Source organism: Poecilia formosa, unplaced genomic scaffold (genome assembly GCF_000485575.1).
Source record: "Poecilia formosa unplaced genomic scaffold, Poecilia_formosa-5.1.2 Scaffold64, whole genome shotgun sequence".
Classification (NCBI taxonomy): Eukaryota; Metazoa; Chordata; class Actinopteri; order Cyprinodontiformes; family Poeciliidae; genus Poecilia; species Poecilia formosa.
In genome coordinates this window covers 2,405,885-2,418,750 of record NW_006800003.1, presented here as the reverse complement: position 1 = coordinate 2,418,750, position 12,866 = coordinate 2,405,885, and the positions used below count along the sequence as shown (strand labels likewise).

The window sequence follows — 12,866 nt, the reverse complement described above, 5'->3', positions numbered from 1 at the left end:
GCTTCTGAGAATTACTGTTGACGGGGTTTAGTGAACAAATATGTGACTCATCTGTAAACTTTGAGTCGGGGTGAACAGTTGAGGGCAAACGTTCCATGTGAAATACTTGAAATAAAATTTTGACACATGAAATCACAATTAAAAACATATATAATATTAAAGCTTTGTGTAAGCAATATGTGTTGTAGATAATAGAAATAATATCTAATCAATTGATGAAATGTCTAAATCCATTAAACCTCTGTATGAACTGTGTAAACTATATTTATTTTTGTTTTCATTTAATTGTGACATATTTATTGTGACATTTTCAAACAAATGTACTGAAAACATTCAAATTGTCACAATGGCTGGTCACAAAGACTATAGCTTGGTCACCTGTACAAAAGAACTGCAGATTACAATGTAAATACCATTTAACCTTTCAAACCTGCTTTTAAAAGTTCAGGAAAGACAAATTAAGTTGATGATGTGTTGCAACACAGAACATTATTAAACAAAACTACTAAAACAACTATGGCTGCTTTTAACATGTAATTAAGTTTTCATGAATTTTTGAAAAAGCTTTTGATATCAATTATGTATTTAACAACTCACTGACATGTTTATTTACTTACAGGTAAATAAATGTTAACTAAAATGAACTAGAAAATACACTGTATGACTTTCCAGTGTTGTTCAAATGTATTGACTTAATTAGAAATGTTTGATGTATTTGTGACATACATTGAAAATGGCATCTGTTTATGGAGGACTCCATATCTATGTGAAGCCTTCTGAATAACAAACAGATTTAATAGACATAATAACATTTAATAGAAAGTAACAGTCTGTTACGTATGTAAGAATGGTTACCTATGCATAATTTCTACATTTTTGTCAATGTGCAATTTTATGTTGTCACTTAAAAAAAATATCTTGTCCTGGCTGCTAAAATTTTGAATATATGTCTTGGCGGTAGGCAAATTTTTCCTTCTGATATTCTGAAAATAATAAATTTCCTACACCGTTGGTGTACCTGAATGCGCCTTAGGTCTGACTTGTACAGGAAGCGCGGTGACGCTGGCGCGGTTGTTGAAAACAAACCCGGGGAAGTTGTTGTTGACAAGTCGCTTAAAGATAGAGAGTTCAGACACTCAAACCGCTGCAGAACTTCTAATACACGGTTTTTGAACGGAAAGCCGTGAGGCATCATAAAGCTAAACATGGAGTTATCTCCGCTTATAAAGAAAATAGGTAAGCCGAACCGCTAGCTGAGTTTTGCTCAACTTATCGCTAACACAACCCTAGCGATGAAACCGTTAGCATTTCTGCTAATTTCGCGTAACTTTACGTGCATAACTTTGCTTAAACTCCTTTCCAACTGTCTATTTTGAACTCACTTTACTGCTTTCCTTAAATCTCAGGTCACTCTTTAGTGGAAATTAGAGTTCGAGCGCTGAAGAGCATCTTAAGTAAGCTGGACCATTCCCTCATCACTGTGACTGACATTGTTCAAGAGAAGATGCTGTTTGTCTATCTGCTTGAGTGGTTCAATTTCCCGGAGGTTCCAATGAAGGAGGAAGTCCTTGAATTGCTTTTAACATTAGCAAAGGTACACAATGCAGTATGTTTCAACTCAGTATGTTGTGACTTTGGCTGAAGAAAAACATCGCTAGATTTGAAAGATGACTAGTTTGTCACTTTTGAACTAAATGTATCAGTTGGACTGAATAGTATTTGATTCTTGTCAACAGTTTCCTGCAAGTCTTTAGTGCGCTCTATTTCTGGTATGTGTAATAGAAATATATTTTATATTAGACATTAATTTTCCCGTGTTGCTACATCCAGCTGGAAGTGCTCCATTAGCTTCTTGAGAACAGAAGTACAATTTATCTAGAATAAAAGCGACTGACAAAGGCTGTACAGTCAGTACATTATATGTTATTGTCAATTTCTTCTCACTGAACCACTGTAGTTAACAACTGAACTCATCAGTTATCCAGTCAGACACTAGAATTGACCATTTTTAGTGATTTACAGGTCAAACTCTGTAACAGAAACATTTTATATCCTAACATTTAAGTGCATAAAGACTAAAATAAATCCTATAATTTTCAGCCAGTCAACAGCAACAACAAAAAAACATACATTTGTTTTACTTACAGAAAAAAAAAAAGAACTGACAAACATAACTGACGCATATCTTGATGCGTCAGTTATGACATATAATGGCATGCATATTTTGCATTCCTCTATATATTTAGCCTCTTCAATAGACTTGCCCTTTATGCCCACATTTGATGCATAGCTTTAATGATACAGTAATTATTTGGAAGAGTGGTTTTGTTTATGAAAGTAATTTTAGTAAACAAATTTTACACACAGCACATGCATATCCGAATTGACAGGTTAACCCTATTGCAAAAACAAACAAAAAATATCTAGATTTTAATTGTAAATGTGAATCAGTTTATTAAACTTTTTCTTTTTTACCTAAAAGGCCATATTATAAATGCTGTAAAATGCATTTGTACACATTTAGTGTACATAGTCCACCATCAACATAGTCTTGTGTTCTTCAGTTTCAAAGCCACAAGATTACATCATTTATACATTTCAGTCAAATTTATAAAAAACTTCAAGTATTGGAAGATCAAAGATGAATTGTGTTTTTGTGTGTTTAATTCATGTCTGTTCATAAAGTTCAAAATAAACAAATATCTATCTTCCAAGTTTTCCAGTGATTACCTTGAATACAAATGGATCAAAAACTTTAGAGCGTCACGTGTTACAATTTTTTTTCTCTCATTTTGCCAGTGTTTATTTTGTTGTTTTTGTGTTCAAAGCATCCTAGTTCAGCGCAGATGCTGAGGGATGTCGGGGCGGTGGACTTTCTCTCTCAGCTTTCTCCTACAATCGAGCCCAAACTGCGAGCTGTCATCGATGGAACCCTGGACCAGCTGTTCCAGCTTCCTGAGCTAGTCCCCAGTCATTCAGCTGTCTACTCTCATGGACCGTGCAGCGCAACTACAACAGGTGTCACAAGCTGAACCAAACATTTCTTTTACCTGCGACTGATTTTTATTTCACTGTGCTAAATTGCAGCTGGCAAGTTGTCTTTTTACCTTCTCTGTTTAGTGGAAAATAGATGTTCTGTGTCTAAGATGTGCGGTAGCAAATGTCCTGTCTCCTCTGCAGCCCCGACACTTGTTCCAGTTGACGATAATGTGCCTAAAATGGGTTATTTCCACAAGAGTATGCACCACAATACAAATGTACCACCTCAGAAGATTGCAGGTAATCTTTACTGAGATATACCACTGCTTTTTCTAATGGCGTGTCCTATTTTTAATATAAAGATTGATTTGTAATTTTATTTTTTCCCCCTCCTTTTATGCATGCAGTGCGTGAATCTGTGAGATGTCTGAAATTTTCTGTATTTCCATGGCTGACTTTAACAAACACGGACCGACACATACTTTCTTCCAATGAGAGGTAAGACTTAACACAGCTTTTATTTTTCTTGTTGTTTATTCAGCTCCTGGCACGCTTCAGTTTTTAAGTTCCAGAAACTTTTGAATTTATGCCCAGCTCTGCTAACAGGATCACATTTATTTTCTGCTGTTCTTTTTTTATTTCAATTACTTGGTTATGTAATGTTCATATTCAAAGTTTTTTTTTTTGCGTATATTAAATATATCCACACTCATTAATTTGATGCAGCTCTCTGGGGAGCAGCAACCCTAACATGGTGAGGACAACCTGTGAACTTCTGTGTGACGTGATTCTGCAGGACTTTCCAGCAGAAATCTTCCTGCAAAGGCCTGGAATCGTTAAGGTAGTTTGCATTATCATGTTTAAACATACATGCTTTGCAAAAAGTATTTGTACATCTTAAGCTTTTTAAGATTTTTGTCAGATTGCAACTAAACACATTAATGTATGTTGGGGGATTTTATGTGATTGAACAACACAAATTTAAAGACATGGCTTCAAGTGTAAATTGGACAGAGACCGAATTGGAGTTTCCAAAAAAATTGTACTAATTGTCTTGTAACAGATCTCAACCCCTTTTGCTGGAATGCCTTTAATGAAACCAAGTGACATCAAATGCTTTGTTGTATTTAATTAAATCTCAACAGAAATACCGTGTTGCTGCACCGTATGTATTGATACACCTGGCAAATAACTTTACAAATCAAGGGTAAAGAAGGTCATCATCTAAAAATGAAATGTCTGCGTTCAGTATTCCAATTAAAACATGAATAATTGCAAAACAAAATAAAAAAAAAAAAAGAACTTAAAATCAATGTAAAGTTGAAAAAAGTTCATACAAAATGTATTAAGAAATGTGTATGGAGTTTAAAAGAAATATATAGATATTTACAGCTTTTTAAAATCTGCATTGAGAGTCTAATCATCTGCACACCATTTCTTCGAAGCTTGGTGATGGCAGCATCATACTGTGGGAATGCTTTTCTTGAGCAGGGTCAGAAAAGCAGAAAAGTTGATGAAGAAATGGCTGGGTGTACAGTAAAAGACATTATGTATTTAAAATTGTTAATCTAGAAATTTGCACCGCTTTTAAATGCTTTGAGAATATTCTTAAACCGAAAGCGACATTTAGACATACTGGAGAAGAAATGCAAGACTTCTTCTTCTTTTTCTGCAGTTGCTAGAATGACCTAATTTCTGTTAGATTTATGTGATTGCTGCTTCACTGTAAGAAAAAAAAAAAAAAATCAAACCAAAAAACGGCTTTCTTTTGGAAAACGTCGGCTTTGGATACCGTGTCCTCGATCCTGTTGGAGCTTGTGGGGTTGCAGTTCTCTCGAGGTTTCTTTTTCTTGTGGGTAGAAGATTGCTGTGAGGATACATATTGGCTACCATGTACATCGTGGAAGGTGTGAAGGTCAGTGCTGCTGGGGCGTTCTGTTGCCTTACTCCTACCAAGAAACAGCCGTTCACACTTTGAATAGCCACTGACCTTTTGGACTCAATACTGTGGAGACGTGTCAACAAGGGATGCCGACATTCTTAAGTCTTCATTCTGTGACAGGTTCAGACGTTCCTCGTTTACAGATGCCTCTTCATTTATCTGTTATTTATCTGTTATTTTTGACATATTGAGAAGTATAGATTGTAGCTTGGTGGCATCAGAGTGACTTGTTGACTGGGACTTCGTCTGAGTGTTTGAGGGAATATCATTTTGCCCAAATGAGCAACTATCAGTGTTGCAATTTGGTTAATAAAGTAGGGCTTAAAATTACATCGGTCTCAGGGCAGCATTAACACACTGTCACCCAGCAGTCATATCTGAGAAATGCTTTTCTTTGTGTTGCTTTCCCCTTTTGAGTTCTTACTTCAGTTAAGGAAGACAAAAAACAACAACAACAAAAAAAAAACGACTTAAACTTAGACGCATGTCTTCATTAGCAACAGACGACAGGAAATTAGAAGTGTGAACAAATTACTGCTTTAGTAATTCAATTTCCAGTTGCCCTTTTTGTTTATTGATTCCTCCTATATATTCACTCTCATTGTCTGGACCAAGATTATGTATTAAAAGATGTATATCATTGCTTCATGGATTACACAAACTAATACAAATCTATTCATGAATAAATTAGATATATTTTTTTCATTAGTTATCCAGCAATAAAGTACGATGACAACTGATGCTTCCTTTTTATCTATTCTTTTTTTTTTTTTTTTTTTTCCCCAGAACCTTTTGTTGCTGCTCAGGGTGGGTTCAGGTAAAGGTGAGGTCAGCTACCTCCACTCATCTGCTCTGTCCTGCCTGCGGCAGCTTTGTGTGGGACTGAAGAGGAGGCTGCGCTTTCATCAAGATCCAGGCTTCTACTCAGCAAAACAGGGTAAAGGTCCTGATTAACTGGCTCTATGTATAAGCCCTTCTGTTTGTCTGCTCCTTGCCATGTTGTTGTTAGTTTTAATAAGACATTCATTGCCTTTGTTGAATTCTACAATGCAGAAAGAAAATTAAATGTTCACTCGTCAAAATATTTTGGGACTTATTTATTCTGGAACTCTTTGCATCACCTTTTAAGAGGTTTAGGTTTGTGGTTTCCAAAGTGTGGTCTGGGGGTCATAGGAGGCCCTTGGAATGATCTTGTGCAGCTAATGACCATAATTCGTAGTCGGCTGATGTAGGTGACTTTATTTATTTATTTATTTATTTATTTATTTATTTATTTATTCATTCATTCATTCTTTAACATTTTAAATTGTAATGAAATGAAAAATGTCAGTCACGCAATATTTCTCTTTTTATTTATTATAATTCATAATAGAGCATAATTCTTACTTTTATAGACACTAATCTTGTATGATCAATTAAGAAAAAACCCATTTTCAGTACAGCCATAAAAACCCAAAATTAATCTTATTGTTGACCAGGGTTTATGCAAACTTGCCCAGAAGTATAAAGACAATTTAGTGGAACATGTTGCCATATTATTATTCTATTTTTTTCAAGTATGCTTTTTACATAGAAAAAAACCCATCAGATGACAGGAACAATAATGTCAAATTTCTCTGTGACTGTTTAGATCCGGTGTCGCAGAACTCGTCCTTCTCTTACACCCAGGAGGTTCGGGGGAACCAGCGCTCACAGGCCTCCTCTCCTGCGGCCGAGTGCTCTCCTCGGCCCTCTGTGGTGGGTCGCACAGGCCAGAGAGCCAGGGGAGACGGTCAGGACGGAGACGCAGCCTCTAACAGGTGTGCCTCTAACTAAGATCTTCATGTTTTTAACTTTACAGCGTTTTTTTTTTTTTTTTTTTTGATGCATAAGTAAAATAGTCAAGTGTGACTAAGAATATTTTCTGCTTTTCCAGCATTATCAGCAACGGAAGCCCTCTCAGAGCTCGTTTTCGTTTCATTTATGATGGCAAATTCTGTTGTCCGACCCAGCCTGTAATTCTGTAATTCTTTAATTAGCTTGATCCGAAGGGATATCAAAAGATTACGTGTGTGATTAATACAGTGGCAGCTCACACGGAGGCGGGGCAAGGGCCCCAACCCCGCAACAGACGCCCCGTTCCCCTGCAGACGCAGCTCACCTGGAGCTTCCCGACCTGAGCATGGAAGACGTTCTGGAGCTTCAGTTGCAGCAGCTCAGCGTGGCCCAGTTTGCTGTTGCCACCATGCAGCACGCCATACCGCTGCTGAAGACAGGTGGGAGTCTGTTATTTTTGCTTTCTTCTCTGCTTGAATAAACTTGAGATAGTGTAAATATCCCCAGTCCTGCTTCCCTACATCAACTAGATTCTATCCGGTGTTATTTGATCTTGTCAAAAAAAAAAAAGAAGAAAAAAAAGAAAAGAAAAAAAAAAGAACCCCCTTCCTCTGCTTTTGTTCTGCTTCTCTCCTCCTCTCAGAAGGTTTGCATGCGTTCCACCGTGTTCTGGAGCTGCTGTGTGATGCTCTCCTCCTGCTCGGGGACAGCGTTTGCGAGCTGGTCTGGGACGATCGCAGCCTGGTGGGGATGGAGCTGGCAAGTCAACACAACTCATGACAGCCTCTTATGTAGATGAATGGATACACTTCACTGAAACGGGGAGTTGGCTTGGCCACCAGACAGTTTGTCACAGACACACAAGCATACGGTGCTCAACTGTCAAGGAGAACCGTGGGCATGCGAGCGAGCTGAATGAATTATACTCGCTTGCAAAGAGCTGCACGCGCAAACTTATTGTCTGCAGCACCTGGGTTAATCAAGCATCATAACTGCTGGTTTAGAAAACGTCTTCATTCATTATGTATGTTAAGTCAAGACAATAGATCGTGTTAAAAAGGCTTGTGCCTTTTAACCACACAGGGTTATTTATTATATTCGCTGGCAGCCTATGGAGTATGTTTTCTGCTGTGGGATTTACGCACTTGTCAAGCCGGGGCCCCCGCGGCCCTCTGCTGTTTAATACATACTCAGAGTCGTGCAACCTAAGAACTATTTTGTTATTTTTAGGTGGGGAGCAGCTTTTGTTTGCCAGACCCCTCCGTTTCCCTGTGGGATCGAGCCCAACCGAGCGATGCACAGGACCTGCACTGCCCCCTGCTGGCGTATCCGCTCTATTGTTCTGTGTCTGCATCCAGAACAAAGTGACTGAGAATAGATTGTTCCAATTTATTCATACTGAGATAGGGCGGATCTGTATCTCGTCCCAAAATAACCCTGAAATCTGATTACATTCAATTCCTCAAACCCGGGAATGAACAATTTTTTTTTTCCCTTTTTTTTTTTTCCCTCTACTGGCTCCTTGCCAGGAGCGCTGTTTGAATCTGAGAAAATGCGCTCGCTGGTGTGTTGGTGTGCGTTTGTTGCATGCGTGGCTCTTATCTACTTTTCTGTCAGTTTATGCTTTGGTTTACATTTCTCTCTCTGTTTGTTTCAGAAGGAGAAGCTGCAAGCCTGCATGGAGCAACTGGGGGATATACTCTTCTTTCACCAGGACCATTCAGCAGAGGCCCCTCACAGTTCCCAGGTTTCCCACAGAATGGCCTATTTAGGGACTGCCATGTTTACCATTAGACTTTTACAGACCATACTCCCTCCAGAGAAGGTGTGTGCAATGCCTTGCCAGTTTTTCATGTTCATGTTTATGTTACAACTATACTCTTTAATTCGTTTTAGTTGGGATTTTTGTGATAGACCAACATGAATGGTCCTGAATTGGAGGTAGGAGGAAAATGATATAAGGTTTACAAATTGCTACACAACAAGCAATCTTAAAAGTGTGGCATGCTTTTTTATTCAGCCCCCTTTACTCTAAATGCCCTAAATAAAACCCTGGACAGCTAGTTGCTTTCAAAAGTTACCTATTATCGTCATAAGCCTGCATGTGCTTGTTCTAAATGAAAATCAGCGCTTTCTTCTTTGATTTCCAATTTTGACTTCCAACGATTCACTTCCTGCTAAAGAGCCCCCTGGTGGTAGAAGAAAAATCCACAGAAAAGCCTCACTGGGCTACAAGCCGCATGGTTCAAAGTGTGGGGAAAAAAGTAGCGGCTTAAAGTCCGAAAAATACGGTACTTGGATCTTTTGATGCTTCCAAAGCTTTAAGTCTGTGGCCGAGGATCGTCTCTAACCCAAAACATACAGCTGGAGGTGGACCAGTCTGGTTCACATCTGAGCATATCATCTGCTAGACTGTCACAGTCAAAGTCCTAAATCTGTTCAGCAATAAATTTCTCTGCAATATTTTGTGTTGGTCTGTCACACAAGATTCTAAGAAGATACTTGGTAGCTTTAGGTCGCGACACCACAAAATATTAACAAAAACCAGAATCAACAGTTTTGTGCTCGTGCCACCAAATCACCAGTTCATTGCTGTTTGTCTGAAAGTTATTGTTTTCGTGACCTCCGAACAGGCCAGTGAAAACCTCCCCGAAAATGCAGCAACAGCTATTTTCCACTTATGCTTGGACTCGTCACTGGGAAGTCTATTACCCAGCATGCAAGAGACAGCTGTGGCCTACTTGGAGCAAGTGAACTCAGACAGCCACGACCTCTACCGGAGGGTGAACAGAGCTGCGTTTTGGATGGAATCGACTTGTAACTTTGTGAAGGAGGCACAAGCTGAAGTATGAGCTGCAGAACGCATAAGCCCAAGCTAATAATCATTGCAATTATGGAAGCATCTCTTGAGTCTGTAATCGATCACATTTTTCGTTCTGAAGGGGGAAAAGAACTGGTTGGACCTAGTAGAACTTGCAGACCACGCCATAGACGGTCTTCCATTTCACCAGCACCTACCAATCGTCAAGGAATGTGTTCACATGTGCTCTTACTTGTAAGGCAATCATCTATATGTTAGTCCATTTTGATGTTTCATGAGATGCTTTGAAATAATTTGACTTTCCTTGATGAGGTGGAAGTTTGATCAGCCCAGCCCCCTCCTTCAGACTGAGAGCCAGAAACTCTTCCTCAAGCTGCTGTCCCATCCCTCGCCGCCTGTCAAAACAGAAACATACGAGTGTACTTTAAACCTGGTCAAGGTCAGAGCATGATGTTTTATTGGTGGCTGTTGTTTAAATGAGCATAAAGGGTCATGGCTGAAACATGCCAGCCGTATGTTGCTTGAAAAGGGGAGCTGTGCCTGCTCGCTCTCCGGTACCTAAATAAGTAAAATAGAGACAAATGAGGTAGAGCTCTTTGACAGCATGCTATAAAAGCCCTGCTTGACATTTTAAATCAGTCTCTCTTTTCATTTTGCAAATCAGAGTCTAGAATTGAGAGGGAATTGTATTTCATGAATGCGAGCTCAAGTGAGAGGATAGTGCTAATTTATGATGTGATTACATGTACCCCCAGGACTGCCTTGGCATCCAGAGTCTATCGAGACAGGAAGCAGCGGCATGCGCCGGTGTTAACTTCCTTCTCCACCACAGGGTCCTGTATGAAATGAGTGTTTTTGGACTGCAGGACTCTGCTCAAATGGTATTTGGATCTATGTTTGTGTTCTATGTTTTAGATGTAGGAAGGGGTTTTTTGTGTATTTTTTGTTCAGTTTTGTGTGTTAAGTGATTGTTGCTTCTTATGACTTTGTTTCAACAACGACTTTCTTCTGTTAAAAATGTCAGGATTTTAAGTTCTACACCAAGATTTTAAGAAAGCTATGTATACTTTTGTTTCCTCTTCATAATTACATGCTATTTTGTGTTAGACTAAAACATAAAATTCAGATGAATGGAGTTGTAACATTGCAAAATCTGAAAATGTTCAAGATGGTACAAATCCTTTTGGCAAGACACCATCTATCCGGATAATTTAATCACGTTTAGTACCTGATCGCATCTGTTTGACTTGTGCTTGCTTTGTGAACTCAGCTCTTTACCTGTGATCTATAGGTGAACATTGCTGCCAAGGATATCCTGCTATTCCTCCTCAAGGGACGATTAATGATGACGGCTCGAGCCTGGGACAGATTCAACGAGGCACTTTACCCGGTCATACCCATATTACAGGTGTTGTTCACTTTGCGGAGATTACAGAGTTATTTCACTGCTGGGCTCTTAAACCAGCCTCCTGTTTGGAACTCATTGCACTATTTACATAGGGATATGACAGTGCGCGTTCGAAGAAGCTGTCATCTGTAGGGGAATGTTAATATTCTCAGAGCATAAAAAAAAAAAAAACTGCTTATCATGCCGCCTGTAAGGGGAAAAACATGGTCATTCCCTCATTTACATGCTTTATGCTATATTGTTTCCTTTTTTGGGTGGCAGTAACAAACTTTTATTACTTGCTCAGTTTCAGGCAACGGGAAGCAGCCTCCTCATGAATATACATGAGCGTTTGACTAGGCTGTCAAGTGTGATTTAATTCAAACAGGCCATTGCAGGTTGGGCCCTCTGTGTCAACAAGAGATGAAATGAAACTACCCCTAATCAAAGTGATGCAGATTTTACTTACTGTTGCCATGCTTATCAGGAATTCCCCCTCTGTTCACTACTTTGTCTTCCAACCCAGCCTGACAATTACTTGTGTTATGTGTTTGTGGCTGTATTGGCAGGGCTATGCCAGCACGGAGGAGTCACTTGGAAAGTGTGTCCTGCTGATAAGTGACATGTCGGATGTGACAGGAGACGATGTTTTCCCCACCACAGACAAGCTGAAAGCAGCGCTCCGACTCCTCTTCTCTAAACAGCCCACGTAAGTCGGAGCTCTGGGTCTTCCCATTGTCTGAGCTCGTTTGATTGTTAAGTGCTCAGACATGTGTAGGTGTTTTTGTTTTTTTTTCCCCTTCATGCATGCATATGTTTGTCTGGTATGATTCTTCTGCATCTTTCTGTGAAGGGTTGTTAGTCTGATTTTTTCTGATCTGAGTGTTTTTGGTTGAGGACAAAAACAAATGGCAAAAGGTGACCGTTTTGCTGTTTGACACATTTAGCTTCACGTTTTTAACTTCACATATAGCAATCTGCAAAATATTCACACTCCTTCAACTTTTTTTTTTTTTTTTCACATTTTGTCACAGCAAGCTTTTGTGTATTTTATTGGGATTTTCAGTGAAACTTGAGCCCCCATGATCTCCTGTTACTTCGCATGCTGGCTAAGCCTGCACAATGCATCGCCTCATCGCAATAGGAAATAACACAAATTACTGTTTGGAATGCAATTATTGTTTTACTGAAGTATTATAAAATCTAATTTTGAGGTCAATAAATCCACCAAATCCTCTATTAGATATGCATGATTGTTTTTCTGTTCTACGTATGTTGTTTGTAGTTAACACCAGTAAATATCAGATACATTTTAGATCATGTTTTTATTTCCACCTCTAGGCATTTTTAATGTGGATGGCTTGTAATGTTGGTATAATTTTAACAGACAGAGAGGTGTGACGTTGCAAAAATTTCACGTATTACTAATTTCAAGCAATTTACCTCTAAGGGTTTGTTAAGGTCACCTAAAACTTGCTCTTGACAGTGTCAGAGTAGCTGCAGTGCATCACATCCTGCCCCACCTAACCAGCCACGCTGATGCAAACCCCAGCAGCGTATTCACAGATCAATCAGTGGCCGCGTCTCTTCCCAACCTCTTCTGCCTCAGAGACCCTGTAGATGTCACTCTGGACACCATCAATAAGTCCATTCTAAAGGTACAAAGCCACATATAGAAAAAAAATGACAAAAAAAAATAAATTTAGGAGGCAAGACAGTTATTTTGTGTGTTTGTTTATGTTTTTTTTTTTCTTTCTTAGGTGGAATCAGTAGAAAAGCTGTTTTGCATCCTGGACTCAGAGACAGTAGACATCTCTCTTCGAAGATCGGCAGCAGAGCAGCTTTTTGTCGTGCTACAAGGTGAGAAGCCTACAAAATCTTATTAGATTAGATTAAAAAAAACAACTAAAAGAACAGTATTG

At 39.0% G+C, this 12,866-nt stretch overlaps 1 protein-coding gene across 3 annotated transcripts in view; it reads left to right on the top strand.

Moving 5' to 3' along the window:
* The first annotated feature begins 1,045 nt into the window (after positions 1 to 1,045).
* Positions 1,046 to 12,866, top strand: part of rttn (rotatin) — a 51,507-nt gene continuing 39,686 nt past the window's right edge. For 2 of the 3 annotated variants that reach the window (XM_007554624.2, XM_007554623.2), the window contains exons 1-19: positions 1,046 to 1,236; positions 1,407 to 1,594; positions 2,829 to 3,018; positions 3,181 to 3,279; positions 3,387 to 3,477; positions 3,706 to 3,820; positions 5,708 to 5,858; positions 6,552 to 6,720; positions 6,986 to 7,176; positions 7,380 to 7,495; positions 8,394 to 8,561; positions 9,370 to 9,582; positions 9,679 to 9,791; positions 9,870 to 9,996; positions 10,313 to 10,438; positions 10,849 to 10,965; positions 11,514 to 11,653; positions 12,431 to 12,602; positions 12,705 to 12,804. In XM_007554624.2, coding sequence (XP_007554686.1) covers positions 1,206 to 1,236; positions 1,407 to 1,594; positions 2,829 to 3,018; positions 3,181 to 3,279; positions 3,387 to 3,477; positions 3,706 to 3,820; positions 5,708 to 5,858; positions 6,552 to 6,720; positions 6,986 to 7,176; positions 7,380 to 7,495; positions 8,394 to 8,561; positions 9,370 to 9,582; positions 9,679 to 9,791; positions 9,870 to 9,996; positions 10,313 to 10,438; positions 10,849 to 10,965; positions 11,514 to 11,653; positions 12,431 to 12,602; positions 12,705 to 12,804 — 2,617 coding nt within the window. In that variant the 5' untranslated portion in view covers positions 1,046 to 1,205. The remainder of the gene's footprint in view (positions 1,237 to 1,406; positions 1,595 to 2,828; positions 3,019 to 3,180; positions 3,280 to 3,386; positions 3,478 to 3,705; positions 3,821 to 5,707; positions 5,859 to 6,551; positions 6,721 to 6,985; positions 7,177 to 7,379; positions 7,496 to 8,393; positions 8,562 to 9,369; positions 9,583 to 9,678; positions 9,792 to 9,869; positions 9,997 to 10,312; positions 10,439 to 10,848; positions 10,966 to 11,513; positions 11,654 to 12,430; positions 12,603 to 12,704; positions 12,805 to 12,866) is intronic. The other variant, XM_016672682.1, reaches the window with a different exon arrangement.